This window comes from Oryza brachyantha, chromosome 7 (assembly GCF_000231095.2).
Source record: "Oryza brachyantha chromosome 7, ObraRS2, whole genome shotgun sequence".
NCBI classification, from domain to species: domain Eukaryota; kingdom Viridiplantae; phylum Streptophyta; class Magnoliopsida; order Poales; family Poaceae; genus Oryza; species Oryza brachyantha.
The window spans coordinates 3,251,491-3,271,636 of record NC_023169.2 but is presented as its reverse complement, the minus strand read 5'-3'; the positions used below and the strand labels follow the sequence as shown (position 1 = coordinate 3,271,636).

Sequence of the window (20,146 nt, the reverse complement as noted above, 5' to 3'; positions counted from 1 at the left end):
CCAAAACGGTACCAATATAATTAGAATACAATTACCGTGTAGCTAGTACGTAATTGTACATTTAACAAGAGTTTTATATACATAAAAAATATTTATAATTCGGTGTCATTTATTTTTATTTGATTTGAGTGAAAATATATTTATAGCTGGCTTACAACCTGCTATTGTTCCTGTTCTTAGGCCAGGTCACCAACTAAACAACCCCAAAATATTGCACGGTGTGATATCCGTGCTAACACAACTTTTTATAATACAAAGTTTCCATATAACATTATAAAGTACAAAATTTACATGTATAATTATTCGAGATAGCAGGACAGATACGCAGAGCCTTCGCTCACGCGGTTGCTCTGGTTGCAACAGCAGCTTTGCCCTCGTCTCGTGAGTTGGGTTGGGTCTCGTCTCCGCGTTGAAGTTCGAGTGGTGCCTGGTGGTGAGGCCACAGCCACACGTGGGCGCCATGCATGCGCTCGGCGGCCAACACACAACACCTGGGCCCACACTTCCAGTTTTAGAGGGTCTGCTTAGATATTTTTTATCCTTTGAAAGGAAAAAAAAACGAAACAACACGTTTATAGAACAATAATCTATAAATAATTTTTTATATACATGTAATTAACGTCTAAAAACAAAGCTAAGAAATAAAGTACGGCCATCCTTATTTTTGGCTTTTTATAAAAAAGTTAAACAACATATTTATTAAAAAATAATTTGTAAATAAAAAAATTATATGCGCTTTTAGCAATCTAAAAGCAAGACTAAGGGGTGTTTGTTTGATTTTTCGTGACGACATCATGTTTTACAGTCGAAAAATAATTTATTAACAAAACTTTATATATGTATCTAAAAGTTAAGGCTAGGAAATAAACTTAGTAAGAAACCTCGAAACCAACTTTAAATTTAAAGCTAAAAAATTAAATTTTGTCAAATAAATAAAAACAAAAACAAAAAGATGGTGTGCAAAAATAAAAAACGATGAAAATACCAAAAAAGAACTTCAAATTTAAATTTAAAGTTAAAAATTTAAATTTTGGTTTATAAGCATGAGCAGAAACGAAAAGACAAGCCTCAATAAAAAACTCAAAATAAAATCTAAATATATTTAAAATTTAAATATTATCTTATAAACATAATAATAAATGAAACGAGGGTAAACGAGGGTGTCAATCTCAAGCGGACACAGGATGCAGAAGCCGGGAGTTAAACATTATGAAAGTGGTCTAAAGTGTCCTGAACAGGCTTCACACATCATAACCTAATTTTTCTTGTCCAATTAACTAGATAATCACGTACTTCCTCCGTCCCAAAATAAATCAATTTTTCACTTTTTACCTACAATTTTTGACTCTTCGTCTTATTTAAACTTTTTTACGATTGATTTTTTTATTAGATGATAAATTATGAATAATACTTAACGTGTGACTAATTTTTTCTAATTTTCTAAATTTTCTCAATCTAAACACCACCTAAACCTGAAAATAGTGGAATCTGTACGGCATCGCCTCGAGAAATTAAGACTACCCGACAATTAAAGAGAGGGAACTTGACAAATTAACAGCATTTCCAACAGCATTTATATATGAACACTCGTGCCTGAGAAATTAAGCTGAAGCCAGTCCAAAACGTTGTAAGATAGCCAACTGCTAGCTCTAATTCATCTAGAGCCAATCTAATAGCCTATATATACAGCTACAAAACATCAATACATGATCTCACATGTCATAGCACATTTTGTGTTGGAGCCTATGTGCAGCTGGCTATAAATTAGTAGTAGGCCACCTCTACTCTCTCTATTCTTATCTTTTAAAATATGCTTATAGTTAGCTTATAGCCCTGCTACTGTACCTGCTCTAAAGAATGCTAGGCGACGGCGTTGATAAGTGATAACAACGGGACGACCGATCGAACTGGAAGTCTAACGTTGCCAGTCTCGTGTCAAAATTAGATGGTGTACTCTTCTTACCATCTCTTTAGAAAATTCTTTACATGCATCGTAGTTAAAAGGTTCATTTTAGGAATATCATCTTCACAACTTGGAAAGAATAGCGAGGCTTACGCTCGCTTTAAATTTAAATTGATTTTGAGATTTTTTTAAACGTGGTTTATTTTTTATCAATTTGCTTTTAGATCGCTAAGACTAGTTATTTATAAAAAAATTATCATAAACTATTTTTTTTACAAATATGTTGTTTAACTTATTCATTCAATAAAGCAAAAGATGGAAACCTATATAGGGTGGGAATGACTCCAACCATTTTGCCTACAAAATTTAAGACCCAGATTCAAAATGGGTTAAAAATAAAATTATTAGAGTTTCAAGCTAAATTGTTTTTAAGAATTAAATAGGTTGTGAAATAACCCACGGGTCTTGGCCCATATATATATATATATATTACTCTATATATATACATAGCAAAACTAATATGTGTATCTTCTTATAATAAGTTATTCTATATTCCTCCCCTTCCCCTTATATGGTCCAAACCCTCTCCTACTCCCTTCCAAAAGCTCAAAAACCCTCTTCTAGCCTGGTCAAAGCTCTCTCCCGCTGGTCAACCTCGTTCTTTGATCTTCCTCCACATCCCACCTTTGTCAACTCCCGTCTATCTAAAAAGTGCAGTAACACGAAGGCACAATTACAATAATATGCCTTATAAAATACAGTAACAACGTCAAAATATAGTCATGACGGATCTAATTTTTAAATCACATTTTTTAACCATTGTGATGAAAACAGTTTTGAAAAATAATATAAAACACATGAGATATTGCTCTCTAAAGATTGGGAGTACAATTTTTAGCTATCTCACATGTATTAGTTGCAGTGTAGCATCAATATGAAATCATGATGTTACTGTATTTTTTATCGTGATGTTATTGTATTTCTATCACGACGTTACTGCAATTATGCAACACACCTGTTACTGCACGTATATCGCATGGTTACTGCAATTATATCACGACGTTATTGCAATTGTGCAGTAACAATACACATATTTTATAGTAATATAGTGGTATTACTACATAGGCCGCGTTTGGCCCCCCGTTTAGTTAACTTATACCTTCTCATTTTCCACGCGCACGCTTCCCGAACTGTTAAACGGTGTATTTTTTGCAAAAAAATTTCTATAGGAAAGTTGTTTTAAAAAATCATATTAATCTATTTTATATATTTTTATAATTAATAATTAATTAATCATGTACTAATCTAATACTACGTTTTTCGTGCCGGACCATAAGTTAACTTAACTATACATGCCGAACGCGGCCATAGAAGACACATTGTTATTACACTTATAGATATTTCTTAAGATTTCAAACTTTAAACTTTATCTCTCACATCATATATTATTTTTTAAAAACGTTTGTACCAAATTGTTAAAAAAGAGTGCTTTACAAAAGTAGATCCCTTATAGGTATGTTTTGACATTGTTACTGCAAATTAGTTGTTGTCGTGTTACTGCATTTTTGCCTTTGTGTTACTGCAGAATTTCTATGAGGCGAGATGTGGACTTACATAGGTATGAGGGAAAACCTATAAGGGGGTTGACCCACGTGAAAAACTCTTTGACTAAACTTTAATTGAAATGAAGGTGATTTTTAGTTCTTGAAATAGGGGTGTAGAATAGCTTATACTCAGAGGGGTGCACATATTTTATATATATATATATATAGCAAAACTAATATGTGCATCCCCATAGAATAAGCTATTCTATGCCCCCTTCTCTTATAAGACCCAAACCAACCTCCCACCTCCTTCTAAGGGCCCAAAACCTCTCTCCTGGCCTGATCAAACCTCTCCCATGTTGGTCAAACCTGTCCATTAACATTTCTCCACACCTACATTTGTCTAGTCCCGTCTGCTAAAAAGTACAGTAACACGAAAATAAAAATACAGTAACATGTCTTATAAAATATATAGTAACAACATACTGACGGATCGAGTTTTTTAAATCATATTTTTTTAACCACAGTAGTGAAACGGTTTTAAAAAGTAATATAAGACACATGAGATATTGCTCTCTAAAGATTGGAAATACAACCTAGCTCTCCCATATGTATTAATTGTATTGTAGCAATAGTATGTAGTCACATCTCGTGTTACTGTCCTTCGATCATGATGTTATTATACTTATATCACGATGTTACTGTAATTGTGCTGTAATTGTGCAGTAACAGCGCACATGTTACTGCACTTATATAGCTATGTTACTGCATACTTGCAGTAACAATACTCATATTTTATAGTAACTTAGCGTTATTGCTACATAAATATATAGCGTTACTGCAGCTATTGTCATAACATTAGTGTATACTAATACAAATCCTATAGATATTTTTTAAGATTTCAAACTTTAAACAACTTTATCTCTTACCTCATATATTATTTTTTAAAAACGTTTCTACCGAATTGTTAGAAAAAAGTGCTTTAAAAAAGTAGATCCCTCATGGGTATACGTTGTTACTATGAATTAGTTATCATGTTACTGTATTTTTTTCTTCGTGTTACTGCAGAATTCCTAGGAGATGAGGGTGGACTTAGATAGGCAAGAGGGAAAGCCCATAAGAGGTTGATCCATGTGGGGAACTCTTTGACTAATCTTTAATTGAGGTGGGGATAATTTTTAGGCTAGGAAAGAGGGGCAGAAGGTGGGATAGGCCTTTGGAGCCTTGGAAGTGAAGAAGAGTGTAGAATAACTTATACTAACAGGGATGTACATATTAGTTTTGTTATATATATATATATATATATATATATATAAGTAATTGCCTAATCTCTGTTTTCTCTTGTTGAAGAATAAGTAATGGTGTACCGTCAGCGTCTATGGTACGATATCGTTTAGAACATATTTGGTTTGGACGATTTAGAAAAATTTGGAAGAATTCGACTCTTATCTGCGAAAATCATTTATTTTGTGTTTCGACGATACCCTTAGAAGTTTGTAAGTAGAGGAACAGAAAAATATTGATGCATGGTTGATCTAGGTACATACTAATACAACATATACTTTGCACTATCTATAAACTTAAAATAATTAATTATATGTTAGCCGGATGACTTATTGGAAATTCTCTATCTGTGTCATGATATATGAAATATAAGTTATCTGTACCACTATTTTTATCCTTATTAAATCAAAACTAAAAATATGGTTCAGTTACCGATATCAAATTGCATCTTTATCCTCCTAGCCAGATATATAAGAATTTATAGGATTCAAATCTAATCTAAAGTATCAAGATTTATAACCTATTCACAGTACTACTGGTCTCATCAATTATTTTCTATTGTACTTTGGCCACGATTGGATGTTAATTATCCGGTACGGAAAACATAGTAATAGATTAGTATATGATTAATTAATTATTGATTATAAAAATTATAAAATAGATTAATATGATTTTTAAAGCAACTTTAATATATAAAATTTTCAAAAAATAGACATAGCACTTTGGGAAACATGCTTATAAATAACGGAATCTAAGGCAGTATACCGAGTGCCGAACGCGGCCTTTTTCCTTCTTCCCTCGTATACCCTTCTACATTCATCTATTTTTCTTTATTTAGAGGTAGCAAAGAAATTCCTCTTAGCCATAGAGAGATTTGTAAAAATGGGATTCCAAACATCTCACATTTGCAAATTTGACAATCTCTATTAAACACTTTAAAAAATCATATGTTTTGAGACAGATGAAGTATACTCATGGTAAAGTGGACTATGTATTTGGAAAAAATTGAAAAAATAGGACTCTCAATCGTGGTATTGAAAAAATAGGACTTTCAATCGTGGTATTGAAAAAATAGAACTCCAATCGTGGTGTTTCGTAGATTTGCTATTGGACCCACATTTTATAGACACAGATGGACCCACATTTCATATACTCCGAGTGTGAAATTTACAAATGTCAGATATTTAGAATCCCATTTTTACAAATCTCTCATGTATCAGTGGTTCAATGCTGTTTGCATTTTAGCCACTCTTCACCACCGTTTACAAATATGAGTTGTCAGTTTGTCATACTTGATTAAATTAAGGTTATCAAATTCTTCACCACGCCTTGGTAAGCCTAAACCTTACCACTGACTCGTGCAGACTAATTTATTAGAAGGAAATTTTATCATAACTATAGCTACAAACAAATACTAACTGATAAACAGAGGAAGCTTATGTAAAACATGACAGAACAACCAAACAATCTTCGGTCAAAGCAGCCTCCTCTAACAATCTAACCTACTGCTCACTTTCTGAGTTTTTCTATATTAATCCATATATCAATATTATATATATATATATATATATATATATTAACACACATACAAAACGAGACAGTCAAAAAAAATCTTATAACGTAGAAAATAGAGAATATTTAATACTAATACAACCTCAGTTTGGTGCTTGGCATTCCACCCGCTACAGCTTACCACCACCACCTCACCCCTTAGAAAATATTCTTAAAATGTGGTTTTATTAGAATGTCACATTTAATTTTGGATTTACTAAAATGTCATCTTCAGACTGGTCCAACACGCTGAATTATAATTTCCATTCATTTCGATGAAGAAGAAAAATGTCTCTCTCTAGTCACTAGTTTACCAAGTTGCCCCTGGGGATTCTCAGCAATCAGCTAGTCAAGCGGTGTGTGAGACTGGAAAAATATTCCTAAAAACAAAAGACGTGCTGAAATACATAATATCAAAATAATTTGGCTAAGTGAGACAGAACATTCATATTTTATCATCTACTACATACATTATTAATATTTTATAATCACCTTCTCTAATAGTGATATTATTTTTTTATCTTATGATTAGATGTTGAGACATAAATAGAGAAAGACAGTATCCATATTTACGTAGATAATACTATTTGTCGATGATGGGATAAATTACCAGCTAGAACCTTTTTCCTCTCGTATCATCTATGAATGATAGGATAGATGATCCGCTGGGTTTATTGCTACCTAGAGTATTATATGGGTATTTCATAAAAAAACCAAACGACATATTTACAAACGAAAATAACTTATGAATAAAAATTTATTTATATATTCTTAGTGACAAAACCAATACTGAAAAATAAATACAAGTGTAAAAGCCTTAAAATCAACATTAAATTTAAATTTAAAAATACAAATATCGAAAAAGACAGAGGCAACGGTCAGATATTCAGGTTACTGTTACCCGGGAGGTCCAACCCCAATCCCGACAGGTAGACTAGCAGTACTACTTTATTAATTACACCCCCTCTCTCTCCTCTCCCCCACGAAACGGCTACTTCCCCCTTCCCCTCCTCCCTCCCCCACCGCCACCTTCTAGACCCTTCCATTCCACCCCGCCCCGCCGCGATGCCGCCGCGGCCGCGGAAGCGCCTCGCCCGCGCCGCGCTGCTCGCCGCCGGGGCCGGCTACGTCGCCTTCCTCCTCCTCTTCGAGCTCCCCTCCCTCGCGCTATTCTCCTCCTCCGCGGGGGCGGGGGGCGGGGCGTCGATGCCCACCCACCGCCCCCGCCGCCGCGAGCTGGAGGCGGAGTCGGCGGCCGCCTCGCGGTTCTCTCCTCTACGCCCCGCCAAGGACGCGTTCCCCGCGGCGTCCCCCGCGCCGGCGGCGGCTGCGCTACCACCGATCTTCTCGTCGCTGCTGCTCCTCCCGCGGCCCAACGCGACCGCCACCCCGTTCGACGGGACGGCTGCCGAGGCGTTCGCGGCGGCGAGGCCCCACCTGGAGCACCTGCGGGTGGGTGGCGGGGGGGATGCTGCTGCTGCGGCGGCGGCTTCGTCGTCGCCACCGCCGTCGGCGCCAACCTGCCCGACCTCGATCTCGGTGCACGGGGACCAGCTGCCGGGCGACGGGGTGCGGACGGTGGAGCTGCCGTGCGGGCTCGCGCTGGGGTCGCACGTCACGCTGGTGGCGCGCCCCCGGCCGGCGCGGCCTGAGTACGACCCCAAGATCGCGGAGCGCAAGGACGGGCAGGCGCCGCTCATGGTGTCGCAGTTCATGGTGGAGCTGGTCGGGACCAAGGCGGTGGACGGGGAGGCCCCGCCCAGGATACTGCACTTCAACCCCAGGATCCGCGGCGACTACAGTGGCAAGCCGGTCATCGAGATGAACAGCTGCTACCGGATGCAGTGGGGGCAGTCGCACCGCTGCGAGGGCTACGCGTCCCGCCCCGCCGAGGAGACTGGTGAGTCGATCGAGCTCCGGATTTGGTTTTGATTAATTCCATTTTACTACTAATTTCATTTGATTTGGTTCGATTTGATTTGATTCAATCAAATCGTCTGGCATGATCGCAATTCGTTGGTTTAGAATCTGGAGATCGATTTCGAGTTAGGTGTGAATAGCGGTTTGTTAGTTAGGAAAAAATTAAAGGCGTCAACTTCAGTTGTCTAATTGCGTGGAATAGCTTGTGCTTGGTGGAAATTGGGCAGAAAAGGTTTAGGCTTTGGCAAGAAATTTCTAGAGAAGAGTCAGATTTGTTTACCAATATTTGGAGAATATTTTGATGGTGATTGTTTTTGACCTGAAACCGTGTTTATCGGCTGAATGTCCATTTTGACTTGATAACGTGTTACGGTGTCGGTGGGAGGTGGAACTTACTTTTCTCTTTTTGCTTCCTCAATTAGCGTGAGCTCAACCTATTGATTGCCTAGTTTTGTGTCTACGGTATAATTTACTACTGTATAAGTCTACCTGTCCAATTGATTGCAATTAGTCTAGTTTAGCAAATATTCTAGCAGCTCCGAAGCTTTCAACTTGCAAGCATGTTCGATGAACTATTGACTTACTGTGGGTTTATTTTTGAGCGAGCTGTACTAGCATTGCACTGGGCTTCTTGAAGTTTTCAGCACCTGGCCCCTGGGCATTCTTCAAAAATAAGCTGGAACAGCATTTTTTTTCCTTTTTGCAGCAAGTCCAGTTTCTTGTGATTCAGGAGAAAGACTTGTACTTGGAATTAAAGTTACACTGAGATCTCTTTTACTTTAAGAGTGTAACAACTTTGCTTCATGATGATGTCTTTGGTCTTTCAGTTGATGGGCAACTTAAGTGTGAGAAATGGATTCGTGATGACGACAAGAAGTCTGAGGAATCGAAGATGAAGTGGTGGGTGAAACGTCTGATTGGTAGGCCAAAGGATGTCCACATCAGTTGGCCATACCCGTTCGCAGAAGGCAAGCTGTTTGTTTTGACTCTAACAGCTGGTTTGGAAGGTTACCATGTCAATGTTGATGGGCGGCATGTCACTTCTTTTCCTTATCGCACTGTAAGTCTGTCTTAAAGCATCACAAAGTCGTAATTCAGTTGCATGACCACTTGAGCAGCTTCCTGAGATCTCCATAGCTAATTTTGTTGAACTGATGGTCTCTGCAGGGTTACACTCTTGAGGATGCAACTGGCTTGTCTCTGAATGGAGACATCGATATTGAATCCATTTTTGCTAGTTCCCTGCCCAATTCACATCCTAGTTTTGCCCCAGAGAGATACCTTGAAATGTCTGAACAGTGGAGGGCACCACCACTACCAACCGAGCCTGTTGAGCTTTTTATTGGAATTCTCTCAGCAGCCAGCCATTTTGCTGAGAGAATGGCTGTACGTAAGTCGTGGATGATGTATACAAGGAAATCAACTAATATAGTAGCTCGGTTCTTTGTGGCTCTGGTAACTATAGATTGACTTAATGGTTTTATTGCTCTTTTGAGTAAATTCATACTCTAAGTCTCTAATCAGTTAAAGTAAATTCACAGAATGGAAAAAAGGAGGTCAATGCAGAGCTGAAAAGGGAAGCAGAATTCTTTCAAGACATTGTTATAGTGCCTTTCATGGATAGCTATGATCTTGTTGTTCTGAAGACCATCGCTATTGCTGAGTATGGGGTAAGTGAATTTAACATGTATGACAGTTTCGTGTTTACACATTAGCTACGAACATCTCACACGCTTCTTTGGTTCTGATTTATCCATTCATTTAATTTGGTCTGTTTATGCCAGGTGCGGGTCATACCTGCAAAATATATCATGAAATGCGATGATGATACCTTTGTTAGAATTGACTCTGTACTGGATCAAGTGAAGAAAGTTCGCAGTGATAAGAGTGTGTACGTAGGAAGCATGAATTACTTCCATAGGCCACTAAGGTCTGGCAAGTGGGCTGTAACTTATGAGGTAAATTGCTCTTTCCCTTATTTTAAAGCCACTACTAAGCATATCAGATAAGAAAACTGCAACTTGAAAGGATATTGTGTTGTGAAACATGGAATGCCCCATTGCTCTGCATTTGTGTTTTCATATGCTTCCAGCCAATCATTAAATATTCACCAACTAACATATGTTGTTCTCATATTCTCCTCTTCTTTTGATGAAATGGTGCACATGCTTCTTATTATTCATATATATCCCCTTTTATATGACCATGAACCATTAGCTGCACCACTAAATTATATTCAAATATATAGTATTATAAAACATTTAAAATCAATGTTGGCCCAGTCTTTTGAACAATGCAAAGGCAACATATCATTTTGACAAACATGGTGCTGGTTCAAATTGTATATCTCATGTAAAGCTGGCATTCAATCTTCTGTGCTGTCCTTAGCTGTCGGCTGTTAGTATCAGAGTGGATGATAGCTCTTCTTGGCATATAGTTTTTTTTTTTTTGAATTGTGAGATTTAAATGTTGCAATTCTGGTCCTATTTTCAGGAGTGGCCTGAGGAGGCATACCCAAATTATGCCAATGGTCCTGGCTATGTGATTTCAGCAGATATTGCACGCTACATCGTATCTGAATTTGACAATCAGACACTTAGGGTAAACAACGCTTGTACCTTGTATATAGCATACATTCTGCCCGTAAACTTGAACTAAACTGCTGCGTGGTTTTGTTGTAGCTATTTAAGATGGAAGATGTAAACATGGGCATGTGGGTCGAGAAGTTCAACAACACACGCCGGCCAGTCGAATACCGGCACGATGTCAGGTTCTACCAGTCTGGCTGTTTCGATGGGTACTTCACAGCTCACTATCAGTCCCCTCAGCACATGGTTTGCCTTTGGAGGAAACTGCAGTCCGGGAGTACCCAATGCTGCAACGTGAGATGACAGTGGCATCAAAATTTCGCCGCGTTTTGGAGCAAATAGAGACGATTAACTCGTAGCTCAGCCTCAGCTCTCTCGCTTATGTAACATCAGAAAATCATCAGCATTCAGCGACGCTGACGGTTCGGAGGAGCTCTCATCTTCTGGACCGCACTTGATATGATTCGTTCATTCTTTTGGTCGGTGGCCCGTTTCAAGCTGCTGATTTCTGACACCCGATCGATGTTCTTGGGGATTCTTTCACATGTTGATATCTATACTCGTGTCAAATTTATTTGACCTAGGAATTTTTGAGGTTATACCGGCGGTATTGGTGTATAAAATGGAATTTTCTGAGTTTTACAGTCCCTATAATGAGACTTTTTGGCTGGCACTTGGGAGTCATATGTGTTCCTTTTTTTTTCTCTCTTTAGCCTGGAAAATGCTCTTAATGCTGGGAGACTGGTGATTGTTTCCTTAAAATCACATGAATGTAACTATAGGGTAATTGTAGTGTGATTATAATTTAACTAGCATGTAGTTAAAAATGCAATCAGTATATAACTAACATGAAAGTCTCGTACAAATAAAAAAAATACCTATAGCTTAATACTAGTTACATTGTAGTTATATGCTAGTTATATTAGAATCACATGCTAATTTTATTATAATTACACTATAATATAAGTTATAGTTATATTTATGTGATTTTTAAGAATGATCTATAGCGAAATTGATCACTGCTATTACTGTCTCTTGAACCACTGAGACGTATGCTAGAGAAATTCCGGTAGTAAAATCGTCGTACTCGCTGAATGGAGTGGAGCCCAGAAGATTCAGACGTGGGCCGTATATTTCAGGCCCATTATAAGAGGGCCCTGCAATACAATTGGGCCGGATGCGTGGTGCGTGAAAATGCTCCTGGGCCAAAAGAATTGCATCATGTGAATATAATTGGGCCGTTGTAGGCCTATGGTGAATCCGGCTAACAGTTCTCGCTGCTACCACATGACTCTTGAAACTATTTTCCAATATCGTCGAAAGTTTACAAAATATTTCAATTGAAAGGTATAAAAAAAGTCCTGTCGAAAGTTTCCAAAATTTTATATTATAATTATAATAAGTTTATGATCAAAAGTTACAAAATTTTGTGGTGAACGGGCTAACAGCGCTTTGCCTTAAACTATTTTGAATACAATTTGAAGTATTTCAAAAGGTTATATTTGATAGTTATACAAATTACACTGAAAGTTACAATAAAAATACTATTGAAAGTTTTCTTCCATTTAAAGTTTATTACATACTCCCCCTGTATTCTAATGTTATTGACTTTTTGGCATACGTTTAATCATTTATCTTATTTAAAAACTTGTATTTATCATTTATTTTGTTAAGATTGAATTTATTAATAAATGTATTTAGATTATAACTTATATTGTCGTATATTTGTATAAAAATTAAATAAAACAAATAATCAAGCATGTAAAAAAAATAAGCAATGTTATCTACTGAAATATGGAGTATCAAATTCTAGCAGTTTTCTATTCACATCAAGCTAGATGCATTAAGAGCAATGCTAATAATATAGCCAACAAGTTAGCTATAAGGCTCTTTGTAATCTTCTCTTAGCTCACCCATATAATAGTTAGCTGTTTATTACTAATGTAGGACCCACATATCTATCTCACATAGTTTCATGGTTCTGGTATTCAAGCTAGCTATAAGATTACAATCCACTTCTCATCTCTCATCCCCTCTCTTCTCTACATAAGCATTTTGTCAGCTTATAATCTGTTATTATACTCGCTCTTGAGAAAACTTCATGATACCCAAAGAAAATGTATGTCTCCTTGTTTGTGCACAAATAATTATGAAAAGAATATCTGATTGCATACTCCTATGAGAATATCACTTAACATGCAGGAGTGGACATAGCAAGTAGCTATGGAGGCTCGAGCCTTAACTATCCCCGTTAGAGCAAGGCTAATAATATAGCCATTAAATTAGCTATAAGAATCCTTGTAGCCTTCTCTCAGCTCACCCATATAATAGTTAGCTGTTTATAATTAATACATGGTCCATTTGTCTTTCTCACAAAGTTTCTTTGTTCTTATACTAGAGTTGGCTATAAGCTTATAGCTCGCTTCTCCTCTCTCTCCTCCTATCTCTCCTCCACCTTAGCATTTAGCTGTCTTTTAGCCTGCTATTAGACCTATCAAAACTCTCACCAAGTCCCCTAATATTTTATGTCAAAATCAAGGTAAAACGGGACTAACGTCTAGTTTAGTTTGTTCAGACCACTCTAATATCATTTGTTAGAACCAAATAATAACATGTGACACTCCTATGGGTGCAAATAATTAGGGAACACTCCCTTCGTATTTTAACGGATGGCATGGTTGACTTTTTATCACACTCATTTTATTTAATTTTTTATAAATATGTAAAAATTAGGTTATAATAAAGATATAATTAGTAATAAATCCAAACATAATAAAATAAATGATAATTATATAAGTATTTTAATAAAATTAATGGTCAAACCTATGCCAAAAAAAATTAATGGTGGCATCTGTTCAAGTACAGATATAGTATTTCTTAGAATCTCTCTAAAGGGTTTTTAGCAATTAAACTATTCATGTGAAACTAAGGCTGTGTTTAGTTTCAAAAATATTTGGGAGAGAGACCACGTCGATGCGTACGGTCACACATTTGAAATATTAAATGTAGTCTAATTATAAAACAAATTTTAGATTCCGTCTGGAAACCGCAAGATGGATCTTTTAAGTCTAATTAATCCGTCATTAGCACATGTTGATATTATAACACTTATGACTAATCATGTACTAATTAGGCTCAAAAGATTCGTTTCACGATTTTATCCATAACTGTGTAATTAGTTTTAGTATTTATGTATATTTAATGCTTAATTTGAACATCTAAAGATTTGATGCGATGATTTTGAGAACTAAATAGCGCTAACTAATTCTTTGCATTTCGATTGAGCTCTCAACTCATTTCGCGTGCTCCATCGAGAATCTTTTTTAAAAAAATAAAAAGAAGAAAGAGATGTTTTTAACACGAATTATAGGTTAGTTAACCGGCTCGAAAAATATACCAACATATTAGTATATGATTAATTAATTATTATTTATAAAAATAAAAAATAAATTAATATAATTTTTTTAAAAAATTTTATATAATATTTTTAAAAAATATACCAACGATGCGAGAAAAGTGTGGGTGAAAACCGATATAATCTTGGTGGGTTAGATAGAAGGGAGAAAAAACGGGCCCTTAGACTACAGCACTCCGGTCAACACCCCCGATGCGTACGTGAAGTCAACAAGTTACGTAAAAATCCATCATAAATTTCACTGTCTACGTCGTATATCACGCCTGAAGTCTCAACTAGTAGCAGTATACGGCCCCGTTCGATTGCGATGAAATTTTGAAATTTTATTGACTGTCTGTTTTCACCTAGCCATTAATAACTATAAAAAACTAAAAATTATGTTTTAGAAAAGCATTCTAACAGAACTTTGTTTGAATATTTTATAAATATTCACCAAAGAAACAGTTCAGAGCCTAAAAAACATGGCCAAAAAACAAAAAAAAAATCCAAAGTCCACGATAGAAAAGGAGAATAAAAAAAAAGCTGGGAGGTCAACCCCGTTTTACCCGCCCCGTTTCCGTTTCCCAGCTGTTTCCGCCATGCCGTGGGCTCAAACCGCCGGCGCCGCCGCTTGCCGGCGACCGAAGAAAACCACAGGATTCAAAAAAACTCTCAAATCAACCGTCCGCCGCGCGCAGCGCGCCTCCCTCCGATCGGCGGGCGCCGCCGCCCGCTCCCCCCCACGGTATAAAACTCGCCCGAGCCAATGGCGAATCCGGGAAGCCCCGACGCGACGCGTTCTTCGCAGCTAGGAGTAGCTTGCTTTGCTTGCTTGGTGTTTGGGGTATAGATAGCGATGAGGAAGCGGATGCGCGGCGTGCTGCTGGCGCTGGCGCTGCTGCTCACCGCCACGGCCGTCGTGCCGCTGCTGCTCCTCGGCGAGGCCGGGGACGACAGCGCCGGCGTCGCCGCGGCGCCTCCTTTCAACGCGTCCCGCGTGAGGGCGGTGTCGTGGAGGCCCCGGATCTTCGTGTACAAGGGGTTCCTCTCCGACGACGAGTGCGACCACCTCGTCAAGCTGGTCAGCACAGCACAGCGCGGCCGCGCTCTTCTGATCCCGCATGCCGATCTCATCCTCCATGGCCGCCGGTGATTGATCGATTGATGATTGGTGGGTGGATGGTGCAGGGGAAGAAGAAGATGCAGAGGTCGATGGTGGCGGACAGCCAGTCCGGCAAGAGCGTGATGAGCGAGGTGCGCACCAGCTCCGGCATGTTCCTCGACAAGCGCCAGGTACCCACGGCAGCCGCCATTGATGCACTAATGTCATGTCATGTTCATGTACTGCTTGTGTTCAATGCCAATGATCTCACTCAGACCCTAGCTTTGGGGAATTTTTTTTGTTTTTTGTTTTTAGTGGCTACATATTTACTGTCCTAATTTGCTTGGTCATCAATATACAACTTTGCTCAATAATTTTTTAGACAATTGATTCCTGAATTATGATTAATAAAAGTTGTATGGTTGTACTTATGACACGCTACACAACTACACATTGCTAATGCGGATATTATATACTTTTAAATTTGCATAATTAGTCGAAGTTAAAAAGTGCATAATTACTCGTTCTCAGAATAGGATTAGCCATGATTTAGCAAATTATGCTAGAACTCAGGATAGTTCTATGTTTTGGAGAGAGAACTCTTGTACCCTCATATCACATTTGGTGGTGGAGGAAGTTGGAACTGTTTAATATATTCCTGTTTCGCATGTTTCCCCAAAAAAAAAGTGAATAGTATCTATTGATCGGGTTGAGTACAAATGTCTTTTCTAAAATAAATGGTGCAAAAATAAAAATATTTGCACCAACGCAGCGAAAACGGAAAACGGATCAAAATTTTATCCTTCAAAATGCATTGCATTGTGGGACAAGTCTGCCAGATTAACATCAACAGTACTGTACCCTCTGCTGGTGCTTTGGAGTGAATTACTTTCCAGTAAACCCTCGTGTGTTACCACTGCTTTGATAGCCCGACCAAACTATGTGTAGTTTTATGAAATTTACTCATATAGATAATATTACTTTTCAACTGAATACTAACTAGTTTTTGTGCAAAATTCACACTGTTCAATGGACCTCATCCTTGCATCTAGGTTCAGACTTGCTGACACTTTTATTGCACGGACTGGTCCATTTCCCTGCATATCTTCTCCAGCTTTTGTCTCTTAATTCGTCGCAGCCAATCGCATTTACTGGCAACTGTTGAGATAACCATGTTCACAAGATCAATGCTATTCCTGTTGCGATGCAATGCTGCAATTACTGAACACATTTAGATCACCATCAGTGTTCTGTTGTACTAATACTGAACCTGGGTATCCGGCAACCGGTGAACATACAGGCCAGCGTCAGATACTGGACCACTGGCTCTCCTCTGAGCTGCAGTTACTAAGGATGCAGAGATCAGTAGCATCCATCCATCCATCTATAGCTGCAGGAACTGGTACTTTATGGCTTAATAGCTAGCAATTGGCACAGTACTACAGTAGGGACCAGATTTGGTAGGAACATTAGTTAGGCGATTTGGTAATTACAACGGTTTGGCATGCATTAATTTGTTGCTTGCTCTCTCGTACTTTCCAATGGATTCTGTCATTGTGGTGTGTAATGGAATGTGCTGCTTGTTTTGTGAAGGATCCAGTGGTGAGTAGGATTGAGAAAAGAATTGCAGCGTGGACCTTCCTTCCTGAAGGTAATTGCTGGACTGTGACTGTCTCATTGTTTGGTTCTGTTGAATTTTTGTTTTAAGTAGCAAGCTTTGACATGTTAATGTTACTACTTTTTTTTCATCAGAAAACGCTGAGAATATTCAGATACTTCGGTACGAGCACGGTCAGAAGTATGAACCGCATTTTGATTATTTCCAAGACAAGGTTAATCAAGCACTGGGAGGCCACCGTTACGCGACGGTGCTTATGTATTTGTCCACCGTTGAGAATGGAGGAGAGACTGTGTTCCCCAATGCTGAGGTACATTACAAATTTTATGTTCTTGACATTTAGAAATCCAAATGATTTATGAATTATTGTAGCATTACTGGTTCTAAACTGCTCGTTGATTTAGGGGTGGGAGTCTCAGCCCAAGGACGACACTTTCTCTGAATGTGCACATAAAGGATTGGCAGGTAAGTGGTTACATTTTGAGTTGTTTCAAATGTGACACCTCTCTAGGTTCTAGTTCATCTTCAAGAACTGAAATATCACACCCACATCGAAGCTCTGAGCTTAACCAAGCTAGTTTAATTGCAGTGAAACCGATTAAAGGCGATGCAGTGCTCTTCTTTAGCCTTCATGTCGACGGCGTACCGGACCCGCTCAGCCTCCATGGGAGCTGCCCTGTGATAGAAGGTGAAAAATGGTCTGCACCAAAGTGGATACGCATCAGGTCCTATGAGCATCCTCCTGTCCCAAAGGAGACTGAAGGATGCTCCGACAACAGCGCACGTTGCGTGAAATGGGCTGAAGCTGGAGAATGTGAGAAGAACCCGGTATACATGGTAGGCGCCGACGGCTTGCCTGGGAATTGCCGGAAGAGCTGTGGCGTCTGTGATTCTTAGAATGTGCTGTGTTTTCTTTTTAAATCCTGTGCTCACATCTGTACATACTTAGAGCATTTTCAGACGAAATACTGAAATAGGTAGTAGCTTTTGAATTTTCAGACAGTGAACAGTAGCATATCGTTTCTTCAGAAAACAGTGGTAACTAATATTACATCCTTAGGTTATGGTTTTCAAATTTCAAGTTTACAGCAACTGGAGATGAAGACTTTGGAGTAAGTTTTGGTATTTACTGATGCAGAAATGGAATCTGTCCTTCTGGCAGCAATGCCACTGCCTGTTCCACTTTAATTTTGTTGGCTTGCATAACAGTGGATTTCAGCACAGCAGTGTGTCAGGCTGTCTCAAAAATAACAAACTCCTTTGGCCCTTTCCACAATATAGAAGTTCTATGGCCTTTATCTCCTGCATCATCCTGGCTTTTAGTCAAGGAAACTTTGTTTGCTGCTACCTCAAAACTTGCATTTAATCCACGTAGACAACAAGTTTAGACCCTAATAAAAATCATCTAATTTGCATACATTTTTAACAGTAGACTGAAAATGTCCTTTCAAGGATCCATGAGTAATACATGTAGGGTTGATGAGGACAGTGTGATCCATGTAGTCACAATCTAATAATAAGGACAGTGACATATCACCTGAAAGTGGTAGATGTGTATGTTTCTTCAGGGTGCTTCACACTTTGAATGATCTGCTTTTGGACCTCGCTTTACCAGAGCAATCTCTCATGTGTCATGCCTCCTCCTAGATTTACTCAAAGATTAGATCTTTCAAGTCTCTCTTTACCCTAAACACTTTTCTTGCAAACTAGATTATCCTCTAACTTGGTTATGCTCCAAGGGTAACTGAGTAATCCGATCAGGCAGCAATTTCAATTTTGCAATGCTGCTCCCATTGGCTCTTTTCACCAATCAAGATCTAAGAGAAAGAAAAATGAAAGGAAGGAAGGAAAACAACATAACTCAAAAAGCAAAGGACAAAAAGCAAGCATGGCCTCACCTCCTTTGATTCTACCATGCCTCTGCATTATCTAGGCCCTTCAAAAGCACACCAGAACCAGCTCAAGGAAGGAAGAAACTGAGAAGAAAACCAGGAGCAAAGAAACACATGCCACTGCCTCCACAATATAACCAGAGAGAAGAAGCCTCACATTGAGGGGGGAGTTTCCACACTTGCACCACCACCCTATGAGATGCTCATAGAGGGGTGGTGACAGTGCCCAAGGATATAGAAATTTAGGGTTATTATGAGCAGGCTTGCCGGGTCGGCGAGGCGGGTATCGGCGACAACATTGGCCATCATGTTTGGAGGCCTCATTTTGGTGTCTTTGCTGGTGGAAACAGGCTCAGAACAGCAGTCTCCAGGGAGTGTTCTTGGTGTAGGGGGTAGAAGGATGATGATCAATGGAGGAGTGGCTCACAGGACATTGGGGGATTCCAATGCTGGTGATCCTTTCAGCAGCATGAAGAGGAGGGTGCCAAATGGACCTGATCCAATCCACAACAGGTAACTTTTATAGCATGCAAACATGAGATGTACTGCTCTTTTTTCATGTCCCCCCCTTTTTTCTGTTTCGCCAAATTTAGTCAGAATATAGCTTGAGATGTGTCAACTACAAGATGTTAATGGCCCTTCAACCTTCCATGAATCTCTGGGAATTCTTATTCACAGCAAAACTTTAACAAGAGGAGCAAATTGTTTATATCTAATTGTGTTACCTGAGATGTGGTCTTGTTGAATGTTCAAGATACTCTGTATTGAGAAGGCTTCCAGTCTGCCTAATTTCAAAGAACATATAAGCTTTTAATTCTGTTCATGCTTGTTTTTGTCTCCTCATTGTACCAAAAGTGATTAGTTAGAAATAATAATTCATGGTACTTGTTTGAATATTGATTCCACTCCTATTTTTGTTTCATCTCGATTAGTATAAGTTGGATTTTGGCTTTTGAAGTCTCTGTTTTTTTAATATAAAATGAACTCTATCATTTATGGCATTCCATAATATGACTTCTTTAAGCTTGCTTTGCGGTGTAAAAATGTAGTATTGTACAAGGTTGAAATGCATGGTTTAAATTTGATTGCATAATGAGAACAATATGTAAGATGGTCAGACTATTTGTCTTCACTACACAATGCAAAGAGCTTCTCATGATGATAGTGTGCTAACCTTTTGATAAAGGAAAATACGTTACTTTACTCCAACCGATGAACACCCTGCATGAACTTATCATACCCGAAATGATTAACCAACATGCATCTAACTCAGTTAACGAACTACTTCTCACCAATCAAAAGCCACAATGATCAAGATATGTGTGTCACCTTGAACATTACAGTTGCAGG

General features: G+C 38.5%; 1 protein-coding gene and 1 pseudogene across 2 annotated transcripts; both read left to right on the top strand.

Annotated features, from left to right (window-relative positions):
* Positions 1-7,347: 7,347 nt before the first annotated feature.
* Positions 7,348-11,373, top strand: LOC102707692 (hydroxyproline O-galactosyltransferase GALT6-like). Its single transcript, XM_006657469.3, has 7 exons — positions 7,348-8,182; positions 9,030-9,262; positions 9,370-9,657; positions 9,744-9,872; positions 9,987-10,160; positions 10,696-10,803; positions 10,884-11,373. Exons 1-7 carry the CDS (start codon positions 7,348-7,350, stop codon positions 11,091-11,093), a joined length of 1,977 nt encoding a protein of 658 aa, XP_006657532.3. The 3' UTR covers positions 11,094-11,373.
* A 3,577-nt stretch (positions 11,374-14,950) lies between these two features.
* Positions 14,951-18,524, top strand: LOC102715407 (annotated as a pseudogene). The gene is made up of 6 exons (XR_005812170.1): positions 14,951-15,265; positions 15,373-15,477; positions 16,880-16,937; positions 17,039-17,214; positions 17,309-17,369; positions 17,494-18,524. The product of XR_005812170.1 is annotated as a probable prolyl 4-hydroxylase 6 (transcript).
* The last annotated feature ends 1,622 nt before the right edge of the window (positions 18,525-20,146 follow it).

Coding starts and splice junctions, on each gene's coding strand:
- LOC102707692 (XM_006657469.3), top strand. CDS start 7,348: ATGCCGCCGCGGCCGCGGAAGCGCCTCGCCCGCGCCGCGCTGCTCGCC. Junction 8,183..9,029: donor CCGCCCCGCCGAGGAGACTG/GTGAGTCGATCG, acceptor TTGGTCTTTCAG/TTGATGGGCAACTTAAGTGT. Junction 10,161..10,695: donor AGTGGGCTGTAACTTATGAG/GTAAATTGCTCT, acceptor TCCTATTTTCAG/GAGTGGCCTGAGGAGGCATA.